This window comes from Pygocentrus nattereri, chromosome 2, assembly GCF_015220715.1.
Source record: "Pygocentrus nattereri isolate fPygNat1 chromosome 2, fPygNat1.pri, whole genome shotgun sequence".
Classification (NCBI taxonomy): domain Eukaryota; kingdom Metazoa; phylum Chordata; class Actinopteri; order Characiformes; family Serrasalmidae; genus Pygocentrus; species Pygocentrus nattereri.
Genome location: NC_051212.1, coordinates 25612428 through 25625940, shown reverse-complemented (window position 1 = coordinate 25625940; position 13513 = coordinate 25612428). Strand labels below are relative to the sequence as shown.

Here is a 13513-nt window from a genome sequence, read left to right as displayed (position 1 = left end):
TCACGACCTGGCGTGAGCGCCGGGGAATGGGCGGTAATTTATTCCCATATCAACCGGGATTCCAGAGCGTGTTTCACGCGTGTGGTGAACCTGAAACTGATGCTTCACTATTGACGCGCTCACTGAGGCGAAAACAGCGACAGAACTGCAGAAAAACCCGCGCTTTCTCAACGTGTGACAATCCCGTTCCTCTAAAAACGTCCGCTCCACGTTTTCGACACGCCTCCACTCTAAACACACAGCTCCGTCTTGAAAGAGCGGAGTGTGTGTATTTAGGCTAATGCCTTTGATTCAGTATCAGTTCAGAGAGGGAGCTGTGCTGTGACGGGCTGAGGGAGAGACTCTGAGGCTGAACCTGCTCACGTCGCGCTCCACACCAGCTCGTTAATGTAAATCTGCAGCTCGTCGGAATTTCTTAATCGTAGTTGTTTAGTTTTGTGGAGTTTAGCTTTCAGCTCGTGTTCAATCTGCACTGTATTGGATTCAGAAGAGCGCGGCTTTCTCTGTTAAGGTAAGCTCTCGGGAACACTGAGCATGTTGGTGAATAAGCCCTGCTGTTCATTCGTTTATTAGCTTTTATATCTTTATCGTGCACCTTTGCTTAGCAGATAATCGTCTTCATTCAGCAGAGTTTAAGATGTTGGAATTTGCGGGGTTTCATGAAGTTGTTGTTGTTGAAATTAATATAATAAATATCTCAATACGAAATTGCTAATTTTTTGAGTGAGTCGACTTTATGAAGAGCTTCATACGTTTTCTCAAGGACCTTCCCATCAAAACAGTCTGTTCCTGAAAGGGTATATTGTCTGGATGAGTCACAGACTGCTCCGTATCTTTTCTGTTATAGACCTACATCTAGTCTGAATTAATGACCATTAGTTAAGTCACAAATTGATGTTTTTAGCTAGTTTGTAACGTAATTAGTTGTGTAACTGACACCACTAACGAATTTGGCTAATCCCCAACGTCTTGGCTATTGATAGCTGAGCGAGCTGGCTGTGGTAGAGTAGTTCTTAAAACAATGTCTTATTTGTGGCATTGCTGGCAGTATGTGTTGATTCCTTTGGGAAGAAGGCCCAAAAACTACTAAAACAGATGACAGCTTGTATAGAAGAACTGCTGTGCCATGGAGATAATTGCACATTGTTTTGTGAACGTCTTACAACTAAACTTAGTATGGTGCAAAAAATGCTACAGAATTAGTTCTGACGTCTTATAATCCTACCTCAAATGGACATCATGTAATTTTTGTATTTCTATTCATGATCATATTGGAATTTTCTATCCTTTGGTTAAAAAAAAGCAAGTCCCATTGGACTAAATTCAATAATAAATTAAGTGATGACTCACTTTTTTGCCTCATGTTTGAGTCAGATTTCTTCAGATTTATGCCAGGCAACCTCAGAGAACATACAAACCGTACAAAAAGGGACTTTAAAGCCAACACAGACCTTATAGGGGTATTTTCAGATACTGATCTTATTGGGGTAATTTTTTTTTAATACATGTATAAATGATTTTTAAAGTGCAATAATGAATTCTTGTAATATTGAATAAAATAAGTTTAGGCTGTTGTGTAATGTACAGTTTTATGTTGCAGGCTTGAGAATACAAGGCCACCTACAATCCAAAAGATTTCCCCTGTTTAAGAACATAGACAATGACTCTAATTACGTTGTAGGCCTAAGTAAGCATGTTGTATGTGACTGCTTCCAGGCAATGAATAATGCACACAATGGCCCAACACAAAGCTCCTGAGCTGAATGCCTCACAGCTGTCAATGTCAGAGAGAGCTGATGAGATGAGCTTGTGTGTTTCTCCTTGCTGGAGGCCTGCTGCAGCTGCATGCCAGCCTTTTGCAATTATGCCTTTTCCCTGCACACGCGCTTGGAGAGGAACTGAGGGGAAAGGGGCAGCACATATGATTAAGTGATTAAGTGCCTCAAAGGACAGCCTCATGACTCTCACCCCATGTGAATGTGTGTGTACTGGGGGAAGACAGGGTCACAGGACAGGGCTTTCATTGCACATCCATGGGCTCATGATTGTTGCCTGTTTTCAAGCATTTTTGTTCTACAGTGGTATAAATTGATTAGTGCCATCATTGCCAAAGGGCCCAATACTTCAACCCCCCCCATCAGGAGTTTCTACAACTACCCCAGGTCTAACATGGTGTGTGGAATAGTAAATGTATTTGACACATTTTAGGTGGTACCTCAATAATCAAACATTTTGAAGTGATTTTTATTGGTGCTTCATTCCAACCTAATTCAAGACGATGTCAAATAGTCAAAATTCTTCCTTCAGATGTTTGAACAGGGTTTCCCAACTTTGGTCGTGGAGGCATCAGGTCTAGCCCAGTTTCATGCTTTCCCTTAACTGATGAGTTGGATCAGGTGTGTTGGAGTAGGAAAATCACCAACTGTGGTGGACTCTGGCCCTTCAAGGCTGGAGTTGGGCAACCCTGCCTAGAAGTAGTAATGATTTGCCATTAAGAATGTAATTACTAAGCTGCACTTGTGCAAGCACTTGGCTTAGGGCTTTATAGTTTAAGTTTGAAGCTTGATCATTTGTAATAATGTAACTCAACTGAGAACTTGCTGGTTTTAGATTGCTAGCAAATATTGCATGTTGAGGTCAATTTTGTGCAGTAATTGTCTGTGTAAACAGGTATTTTCACCTGAAAGCCTTTACTGGACTTGGATTAGTTTGCATTCCTTGGTCCATTTCTTATTTCCTACATCTCTCCTGCTCTTCAGGTGTTAACAGGTGATGAGCTCACTGCTGCTGTCCAGCTCCAATATGAAGGATCGTGACTCTCTGAGCCTCCTGCACTATCCTAGCTCTGGCAAAACCAGCCCTCAGTTCCCACCTCCAAACCTGCATGCTACCTCCCCCAGCCTAAGCAAACCCCAACCCTTTTGCCTGCAGTCCAGCCAGCACCTCATAGCCTCCATGCAGCTGCAGAAGTTGAACAGCCACTACCAGAGTCTGGCAGGCTCTTCTGGAGTTCCCAATGGACCAAACAGAGGGTTTGGACCTGCTTCTCTGAGTCCAGCACAGATCACGGCCCCCGGGATGGCTCAGGGTCCAGGGATCATAGATTCAGATCCAGTGGATGAGGAGGTTCTGATGTCTCTCGTGGTGGAGTTGGGTTTGGACAGAGCTAATGAGCTTCCAGAGCTGTGGCTGGGCCAGAACGAATTTGACTTTATATCAGATGTACCTGCTGGGTGCTGACTCCCTGAGGCAACCACTGCATCACTTTTCCACTGTCTCCCTTTTGCGCTAGAGGCGCTATTGGATGGCTTGTATAAATGGATTTTTGTTTTTCCATGTGTAATCTAGACTCCCTATCGAAAGTCTAAGCTGCAAAGGTCCAGATGACCACGGTTTCACAGTCAAGACTACTAAAAAGACTGTACTCTAAAGACATTTGCCTACCAGATGGATATAGAGCTTAAAGCTAAAAAGAGGTTCTCCTGAATCAAAAACCTGGTGAGGCGTAGACCTTCGTTCAATTTTTTTCCCTCTCCAGGGACTACTTTCAAAGACGTGCAGAAATTTCTCAGCAGTCACCAGACGTGGAGTTAAGTTGTAAGCTTCAACAACATGGACCAGGCGTTCAGCACGAGCCCTACCAAAAGTGTCTTATGGTGTTCCTAAAATTATTATTATTTTTTTTTTTTTTTCCCCTTCTTTACTTCCTCATGTAAAGAACCCCAACCCGTTACAGAAATTGGCCAAATCACTTCTGTGGATATGTGACACTTCCTTCCTTTGACATGGGTGGTTGTCCTCACCATCTGAGAGTGAACTGTATAGTGAAAGGTGTTTAAGCAAACACAGCATGACTTCTGAAAGATGTGCTGAAGATGTGGTCTCCAAGGACCGGCTTCATCTGCTGCCTTTTTGCCGTCTGTCAGGTGTACTCCCTGTCCAGTTGAGTGGCCGGATGGAGTTTCGTTTCCTAATGGAAGGTGATCCTGAAGCCGGCGTGCACTCGGATGGGCTACTCTTTTCCAAAACGCATGTCATCGCAAGCCTCGTTTACCCCAGTGGAACCTGATCTGGCAGGCAGCTTTCCATGGTTAAATATATTAATGATAGACGTGTCCGTTTACTACAGAGGTTGCCTACACGGCCACGTAGCCTAATTTTCAGTCTAGAAAAGTTGTGAATAGCAGAAAAATTCTCTCTGCAGATTATCTAAACTAAACAAGGTAGCTTAGAATGAGAATCCTATTAAAAAGCACTATATTTGTACATGTTTAATCTTTTTTTTCTTTTTTTTTTTTTGTGCTGTATATAAATAAAATGTTAAAGATCAAAGCAGACTCTTAGAGACTCCACTTACCTGTTCCTAAAGTTTCTCTAACTTAGAATAGGCTAATGCAAACTTGTGTTAATGGGAAAAAATGAGATTTTTGGTTTAATGATTTTTGGATGAATCATATTCATGAATTTTTGTTTGTTTTTTTTGTTTTTTTGTTTTTTTGGGTTTTTTTTTGCACTTTCTTTCCATCTTGTATTTTTCTACAAAAGATGCAATTACGGTTATATTTAAATGAGTGTATTGGCTATGTTTTCTGAATATAAGTAAATAAAGAGAACAGAATTCGATCTTTTGCTTTCTTCTGTCCGTCTCTATTGTGGTTTCTGATACCTTGTGTACAGATTATTGTGGTACAACTTGAAAGAGGTGGTTCTGGGAGGAAACTCTGGAGAAAGCTTTGTTGGAAGAACTTTAAGGACCTATTTGATTAGCCACTAAAGTGTTTGGTCTGTGCATAGCTTGAAGATAAGCAACATCATGCCATCTAGTGGATATCAGTGAAGACTGCAACTCTACTTCAAGCCTCTGTACAAAATGACCGTTTGCTGTGTGTTTGTGTGCTATTACAGTACACTATAGAAAACTAGCCAAGCAATTCACACACTAACTTATGTTTACAGAAGGGTACAGAGTCCACACTTTAACAGGATGAACAACTTCATAACTATCACAGTGTACAAAAAAACAAACTACATATACACTTCATTAGCTCCGCCTACCTTGTATCCACATTCACTGGTAAATTTATCAGGTACATCTACCATATTGGTGCATTTTGTAGGAATATAAATGAATTTATTTCCAACTTTTATAACAATTTTGGATTTGACAGTTTTAAAAAACTGCTGTATAATAAATGTTTATTTCTCAAATTAAGGCTTATTTTTAAATTCAGATTTCTTGTGTATAAAATGTCCACTGAGGGCCTACAGTAGGCGTACCTGATAAAGTGGTCAATTAGGTACAAGATACAGGTACCTAATTAGTATATGAAGCTTCAAATTAACCCTACAAGAACTAAAACAGATATAGCTCAAAGGAAACTGTGGGCAGGTGTACAGGAGCCTCCCAGTGTGGGTCACTGTGTTCACCCTTTGGCAGAAGAACAAATGGATGACTGACCAGCTTTATCTTATACCATAAACAGAGCCACTCTGTGCCCTGGTCTGGTATTTCCTGACAGATATTGTCACTCATGAGGAAAAGAGCCTGAAAGGCTGGTAGTGCAGTGAAAATTGAAACCTAACCCACTGAGAGATGCTTCAGAAATAGTACACAAAACTTCTAAGCAGTAGATCATAGTTTTGGATAACACCATTTACATTTCCTTTAACATTAATAACAAAATCTCACATAGCAGATAAACATAAACACAAACATTTGTGTAAAAACATGGGTTTTAGTAGACAAAGATGCTGTAATCAAAGCTAAGCTTCAAATTACATTTCTTTAAGTTGCCATAGTAAAATCACAACATTGTTTTTAAAACATTTTAAAAGTCACACATGCTTTCCAGAAACATGGTAACATTAAAGGCCCACTTCACAGAAAACTGCATTATCTTCATTTTCTTTTTATACAACCATTTATGGATGTATAAGCCCATTTTGAGTTCAGTTGGCCTCAATCACCAACATCTTCCTTAGTTTTTTTATTAAATTTGAGAGAGGACCTAAGAAAAAGGTGCTCCTGAGTGTGAGTAGATTCTGTTCTTACCTAACAACAAATTCCAAATGAGACAGCGCTGGTAAATGTCAGAGTCTTTGTGAAAACCACATAAGTGGGATTTTAGCGGAAAGTTGTGCATGCTGGGTATTGTAGTGAAGGAATGTTGTGGGAAGAAACTAAATAAGGATGCAATCTTGTGAATTCTGGCAAACCAGTGAGGCTACAGAACATTAGATAACATGATTAATTAATGCCATGATAAATCTTAGTTTGGGTTTAAATGTTCATGTAAAGGCACAGCTTGACGGTCGTGTAAAGAATGGGTTGTTGTTTTTTTTGCACATAAACCCATACAAACGTCATGTGCACCTCATGGAAAAAATAATTGTGGTAGCTTTAAAACTTATCAGAGGTGGGTTTGAAAGCTATAGTGCGTTCAGTGCTGGACAGTAACTAAGTAAATGTAATTCGTTACTGTACTTAAGTAGTTTTTTTGTGTATCTGTACTTTACTGAAGTATTTCCATTTTGGGTGACTTTTTACTTTCACTCCACTACATTTCAAAGTCAAATATCTGACTTTTCACTCCACTACATTATGTGAAATCTGTCATTCCATTCTCACTTTTGTATTGTGCTTGTTTTGACCTGTTGGTCATACCGACCCAGTGCAGGACACGGTTCAACGTCAGTGCAGCAGTGTAAAAGTTTGGGAGCACATACGTCACCTAAATGATGAACTTTGTGTAAATAGACCACAATATAGAAATCTGTACACATATGCAGTCGTAACTGATGTGTCTTTTCCATCCATCCATCCATTTTCTAAGCCGCTTCTCCATCAGGGTCGCGGGGGGTATGGCGGAGCCTATCCCACCGGTCATCGGGCGGAAGGCAGGATACACCCTGGACAGGTCGCCAGTGATGTGTCTTTTTTCAGAATTTATACAAACACTTTCATTTTGTAGTGACTTAGTTTCGGCTAGTTTATGTTTATGAACAGAGACCTACAGATGCAACACAGTAAAGGAAAACGTATTTGTGAACCTGTGTTGAAAACAAGTTTTATTAAACTTAAACTTGTAATTAAGTTACAAATAAATCTTAAACTGAAACCGAAAAGTTATTTCAGAGGGACTTGGTTCTACCTAATGAACCCTGTTTGCCCTCAGTGTTTTGTGCTTCACGATCACATCATTCTAATAGAGATCAGTGTCACTAATTAATGACATTCTATTAAAAGTCTGCTTTACCAAGAAAGACACTGGAGTATTTTCACCTAAAATGAATTCATGAAGCCAGTCTTGTTACAAAAACAGTAATAGGACATTAGAGTCATAATTAATCTTTTAGCACTTTTACTTTCTATACTTAAGTACATCTGAAGGCAAATACTTTAGTACTTCTACTCAAGTCGCGCTCTAAAGGGAGGAACTTCTACTTTTACTGGAGTAATATTTTACCTTTGGTATCTCTGCTTTAACTCAAGTGCATGATTTGTGTTCTTCGTCCGCCACTGAGTGCGCTGAAGGGGGGTTGGGTTTGACTGTGATGAGGAGCCCAGACGCTAGAGGGCAGAAGCTCGTTCAGTGAACACGCTGAGCCTCACGCGCCTCTTCAGCGGCGCTGGTTCAGCTTATCTTCCTCTCACAGGAAGTGGCTGGCCCTTTCCCGCAGACTCCAACATGGTGAGCAGATTTCTTTCTCGGTTTCTCTACAAAGTTATCCACAATCATCGGCCTTTCTCTACGTTACTAGTCAACCGGAGCGCCAACATATTGCTTTTACACATCTTATGTGTTTAAGAGCCCATATATTGTCGCCGGATGTCTTTCCTTTGGCTGTTAAAAGCGTTTATTTCGATCTGCTCGGTGTCCGTGCTCCGCCGCTAGCTAGCTGCTGCTGCACTAGTGCCACAATACCTCTCCGGGTGTTCAGGCCGTTGGCCTTTCGGCAGCTTATCGGGACTGGTTGATAAAATAAGTATCGTAGATGTTCGTAGCTTGTGTTTTATGAATGTTGGCAGGTTGTGCCGCGGGTTTGTATGTAACTACGATGCTACTGGGTTAGCCGGTTAGCCGTTAAAATGGCCAGCCGGGGTTGGAGCTTCGCAGGTCTGCGGACCGATTTACGTGTTAACGGCTCTCGTTTACATATATGCGTAAATGAGTTTATGATCTGCGTGACAGCAAACTGTGTCTTCTCTGTTCAGGCCAGAGGACCGAAGAAGCATCTGAAGCGCGTCGCAGCGCCCAAGCACTGGATGCTTGACAAGCTGACCGGAGTGTTTGTGAGTACCTCATTTTTTCCTTCTACAGAGCCACATGGCTGTACAAGTGTGCGTGTATTACTCGCTTAGTTAATTAGAACAGGTGTGGTAAACGTTTCTTTTCCTCCAGGCTCCTCGCCCCTCCACCGGTCCCCACAAGCTGAGGGAGTGCCTGCCCCTCATCATCTTTCTGAGGAACCGGCTCAGGTACGCCCTGACTGGAGATGAAGTCAAGAAGATCTGCATGCAGAGGTTAATCAAGGTTGATGGCAAGGTCCGAACTGACATCACCTACCCTGCTGGGTTCATGGGTAAGTGGTGGCTTAAAAGCAGGACCTGTCGGTTGATGTTCTCCACAGTGCAATTTGATGAACAGAGTTATTGTTTGTTTGTATGTAACCCAGTGTGTGTTGATAGTTGTGAAGTCAGAGAAAGGATGAGAGGGGATGCTATAGGGGATGTGAAATGATCAGCACCTCATTTCAAAAGTGGGTTCAAAGACTGTTTTTCTAAGCGTTCTGTGTGGCTGTTGGGGCAGAACTTTGATGCTCTATTTTTGACTTTTTTTTTTTTCTTTTTCTTTTTTTTTAACTCACGTTGTTTGTAAATGCCCCTGTTCTTTACTCTTTGTGAAAACGTTATAAATGGATCACAAGTCACTTGGGATAAAATATTTTCATTAATATCCGTTAAGAATGCTGTACTTTCTGTTGGTGCACACACACGTGTTTCCATTGGCCCCATCAGGGCATATTGTCACTGTAGTTCATCATGGTAACGAATAGTCATTGCCCAGCTCTGACCGCTTTCTTCAGTGCATAGCTGTTTTAACGTGAAATTTCACACCAATGACACTTGAATGATAGTGTTACAGTAATAGTGTTGAGGTGCGCTGCTTTATTGAATTGCCTTGTGTATTGGACCTTTTGCCATGGAGAATACCTACTAAAACAGGTCATACTGCTGCAGACTGCTGGCAGAAAACTCACCATGCATCTAGAATTGGTCAGTTAACTGACCGGCGTTTGGAGACTTCGGTGCTTTTATGGAGTATCCATGATTAACAGTAGTAGTGTTTTACTTGGGTGCAGGAGGTGTATAATTGCGTTGAATTCACTGCTCGAGTTCTTTTAATTGTATACACTAAAACTTGAGTTTTTGCTCAATCCTGGTAGTCTGTATTGGAAAAATTGTGTGTAATTTGACAGCACAGTTTAACAGATGGCTGTGCTGAGCATGGCACACTTGGTCAGTGTTCTCAGAGGCATTTTCATTCACACAGTGTGAGTTTGGAAAGTATTGCCAATGGGATATTAAATCTGCTGTGTTTCATTGTCAAGACCTGATGATGATTCAGGGTGCGAAGCCAAGTCTTATTAAAGACCTACAAAAAGTTGGACCATAAGGCCAGGATCTAGAGAGGGGCTGTAAGAAGAGTTTGTTTTTGATGTTGCGTTCTGTTGCAGATGTGATCAGCATTGAGAAGACTGGAGAGAACTTTCGGCTGATCTACGACGCCAAGGGCCGTTTCACTGTCCACCGTATCACCAATGAGGAGGCCAAGGTGAGCTGCTTCTTTTGGCGCACCAGAGCTTTGGGGCGGCAAGCATAGCTTATGTTGGTAAAGAGCCTGGCATATTGTGCGGAAGTTACAGAAATGCTTTTGTCAATATATGAAAGTAAATTTAATGACTATTTTGATGTTTTAAAGAGGCCTTCAACGAGTACTCGTTAATAAACGTTTATTAGAATAGCTGACAGGCTTACCACTTTCATAAACACAGGCACTTCTGTGGAGACGTTTATCAAACCAAATACTAACTTCACACCAGTAGCATATGGTCACCAGCTCTACACAATGGACTCCACAAGACCCTCCCAGGCATCAGTATCAGTTTTAACTCTGACTGCAGTTCAAATAAGTTCATCTCTGGATTGCTTGTTAGCTAGCCAGTAGGCTCTGTTGTGTTCACTAATGAGAATAGAGAATTAAATTATTCAGGCTACACTGGATGTTATGTGGCTGAGCGTAATGTGCTCCAGTTTAAAAAATGTTTTAGGAGATTAATCTTCATTCCAAATCTCCTTTGCATTTTTAAGACTTTCAGAAGTTGCTGTTTCTGCTACTGCTCACTGCTCTTCAGAGCCAAATCAGGGTTGCCAGAGTTAGATTTACATTTTAATGCAGCTTGCTATGAAAAAATTATGGAACCATGGTATTTTTCATTATTGCAGTATTTTGAGTAAAATAACTATCCTGCAGTAGAGCAACATGTAAAATATTTGAGAATGTTCAAAGCAGTATTTGAAATTAAAGATTTTAAAATCATACGTTGGTTGAAAGATGTTTCTCTTTCTATTTGCCTGCTCTTGTCAATAGTACAAGTTGTGCAAGGTGAGGAAAATCCTCATTGGCACCAAGGGAATCCCTCACCTGGTCACCCATGATGCCCGCACCATCCGCTACCCTGACCCCCTCATCAAGGCCAATGACACTGTCCGCATTGACCTGGAGACCGGCAAAGTCACAGATTTCATCAAGTTTGACACGGGTTAGTAGTGCTGATGTTGCACTGAATCTACACTGACAAAATATAAATGCAACAATTCTTGTTTGATTGAAAAACAAACTTATCATGCTTGTACAAGTCACACCAGATGCTAACTTTATGTGAATTGTTTCACAACCTGTTGATGCTGGGTTTGTCAATCTTTTTGTAGTGTTTTGTTTTTCATGCAGCCAGTCAGTGTTCATGTGGCAAGGCTTAACTCACTGTCAACACCAGCTTTCAGGGTGGCATGTTGGCATTATTCATGCCTGAACCAGGAAAGCATGATCTCAGTTGGATGATGTTTGCTCCAAACATGCTGTAGACCAGTTTCTGATTTTGGCCAACTTGTAAATTGGCCAATTTGGCTGTGTAAATGTGCTCATGCTGTATTTCAATGCTGCTGCCGCAGTTATACCATGATGTTATAGTATGATAACTCATTGTGCTAAATAGCCGGTCATCTTTCTTTCAGTATAGCACTAGTTTCATTTGTGAACTTAAAATGCTAGTTTGGCCTGTTTTAGTGCAAATGAAAACTTTTGGTAATGTGTGTTGATTTAATGTCTATCTTGTGTGTATGCAGGTAACCTGTGCATGGTAACAGGTGGTGCTAACTTGGGGCGTATTGGTGTCATCACCAACAGAGAGAAGCACCCTGGCTCCTTTGATGTGGTGCACGTAAAGGATAGCACTGGCAACAGCTTTGCCACCAGGCTCTCTAACATCTTTGTCATTGGCAAGGTGAGCAAGACAGCAAGAATAATGGTTCTTACTGAATTTGCCTGGTGGTTTGGTCATGCAACTTTTTTTTTTGTTATTTTTTCCTCCCCTGTATGTATTTTTAATCACAGACCTGTACTTACAGCCAAACAATCTGTGAAAGTGATTTTGGGCGCACCTAATAGTGAAATGAAGTGTCTCAATTTTAGCATGAACATTTTGTTTATTGTTTTTGATAACCCTATCTCTTATTTAAGAATGTCCGTATTCCTAGAGCAACTGTGAATGTATGCAAGAGATGAGTTGATTTCAGAATTGAGTGGAGTGCTGTTTTAATGAGCATGCTCATTTAATTGAATGAGGAAGTTAAATTAATGCAGGCATTGTTGTGTAATGTCAAGCCCAGTTAAGAAAAAGTAATTTGCTCAATGCTGATTTTTATGTTTATATTTGACATCTTTTACTCATTTGAGTGTTTTCTTAATCAGGGCAACAAGCCATGGGTATCCATCCCTCGTGGAAAGGGTGTTCGCCTGACCATTGCCGAGGAGAGAGACAAGAGACTGGCTGCCAAGCAGAGTGGCAACTAATTCCACTCAGAACAGGCTCCCACACTTGAGTTTCAAATAAAAGAATTATTTACAACAAAATGTTACTAGTTTTTATTTAGACACATGGAAGGTGATGGTAAAAAGCTACCTGAATGTTGTTATTTAGACATGCAAGTCTAAAGATTCAGGTAATGGGATATTTATTGGTAGCAAAGTGAAGTCTTATTGTAATTGCAGAGCTCTACCTTAAAATCAGACTGAGCTTGCAGCGCTGTAGGGCCCAGGCTATGCGGTCACTGCAGGATGGATTGTACAAAAAGAAAACAAGTGCAGTCGAGTATTTGTCTTGTTACTTGCTGCATATGTAAACTGCATGAAGACTTCAGTTAATGGTACTAAAGCCATTTGAACAGGTTTTGTTGCTTTAGCATGTGAGCTTGCTCTATTTCATAAGGACTTTAAGTGACTCAAATGGAAGACAAACCAGCTTAATCTACTAGGACGGTATAGCAACATTGACATTTAGGAAGTCCTCTGTTGGAGGCGTTCTGTATCAAAACTAGCATTTAATGTTTTATGTAGTAAACTATAGTGCAGTAACAGATGAAGCGCTGGCTACATTTTTCGTTTTGATTAGGGTGTCATTTAATGGGATTCAGTGAACGTGCAGCTATTTGGAGGTAAGGGACTTTCTCTGAGCATTAGGATGCCTCTGGCAACCAGTCTCATCCACATGCTGGACCAAATGTAACATCTGTAATAAGTCTGCCAGGATTAGCGTTAGATATATAATTTCATATATGTGAATGAATAAAATGCAGATAGCCCAGAGTCACTTAAACTGCTTTTTGGAGTGCAATAAGTCAAGTACCAATTTGAAATATGGGTCCAATGGCGATGTCTTAGGGTGCACCTTAAAATTAAGATGTTTTAATCACGTTGCACAAATCTTTAAGCCTATCTTGAAATGAGTATCACATTTAAACATTTTAATTACTTTTAGTAAATCTAGATTAAATTGAATCCTGTTACTTTACACTGGGATGTAAACTTTCTTCAGGGATCAAATTCAAACTTCTGATTTTGGTGGTTTAGTTCTACAAAATGTGTTTAAAAATGGGAGAACAGAAAATCTCTCGAAGTAAAACTAAGCCTGATGTACACAAAACTATAGGACTATAGTTAGACAGTGATCGCACTGATGCAGGTGCGTTTTGCAGTTACAAACGGCGAGTAAATGAAGTTCACAGGTTGAATGTGATCCGGTAAGAAGGCGGTTTTGTTTAGCTGACGTTAACATGAGCATGAATAGCTTGGCAGATAGCTAAAGCTAGCCAACAGGCTAAGAGAGTGCTCACAGTAGTATTAGATATGAGTGAGCATTTAATGTAAAACAGCAACACACAGAATAACATCCA

At 40.7% G+C, this 13513-nt stretch overlaps 2 protein-coding genes across 2 annotated transcripts; both read left to right on the top strand.

The window, feature by feature from the left end:
* The first annotated feature begins 282 nt into the window (after positions 1–282).
* cited1 (Cbp/p300-interacting transactivator, with Glu/Asp-rich carboxy-terminal domain, 1) lies at positions 283–4623 on the top strand. Its single transcript, XM_017699690.2, has 2 exons — positions 283–511; positions 2760–4623. Exon 2 carries the CDS (start codon positions 2773–2775, stop codon positions 3238–3240), a length of 468 nt encoding a protein of 155 aa, XP_017555179.1. The 5' UTR covers positions 283–511; positions 2760–2772; the 3' UTR covers positions 3241–4623.
* Positions 4624–7576: 2953 nt separating this feature from the next.
* rps4x (ribosomal protein S4 X-linked) lies at positions 7577–12194 on the top strand. The gene is made up of 7 exons (XM_017699689.2): positions 7577–7691; positions 8216–8293; positions 8403–8583; positions 9739–9836; positions 10653–10824; positions 11408–11565; positions 12033–12194. The coding sequence occupies exons 1-7, from the start codon at positions 7689–7691 to the stop codon at positions 12132–12134; spliced, it is 792 nt and encodes a 263-aa protein (XP_017555178.1). The 5' UTR covers positions 7577–7688; the 3' UTR covers positions 12135–12194.
* Positions 12195–13513: the final 1319 nt, after the last annotated feature.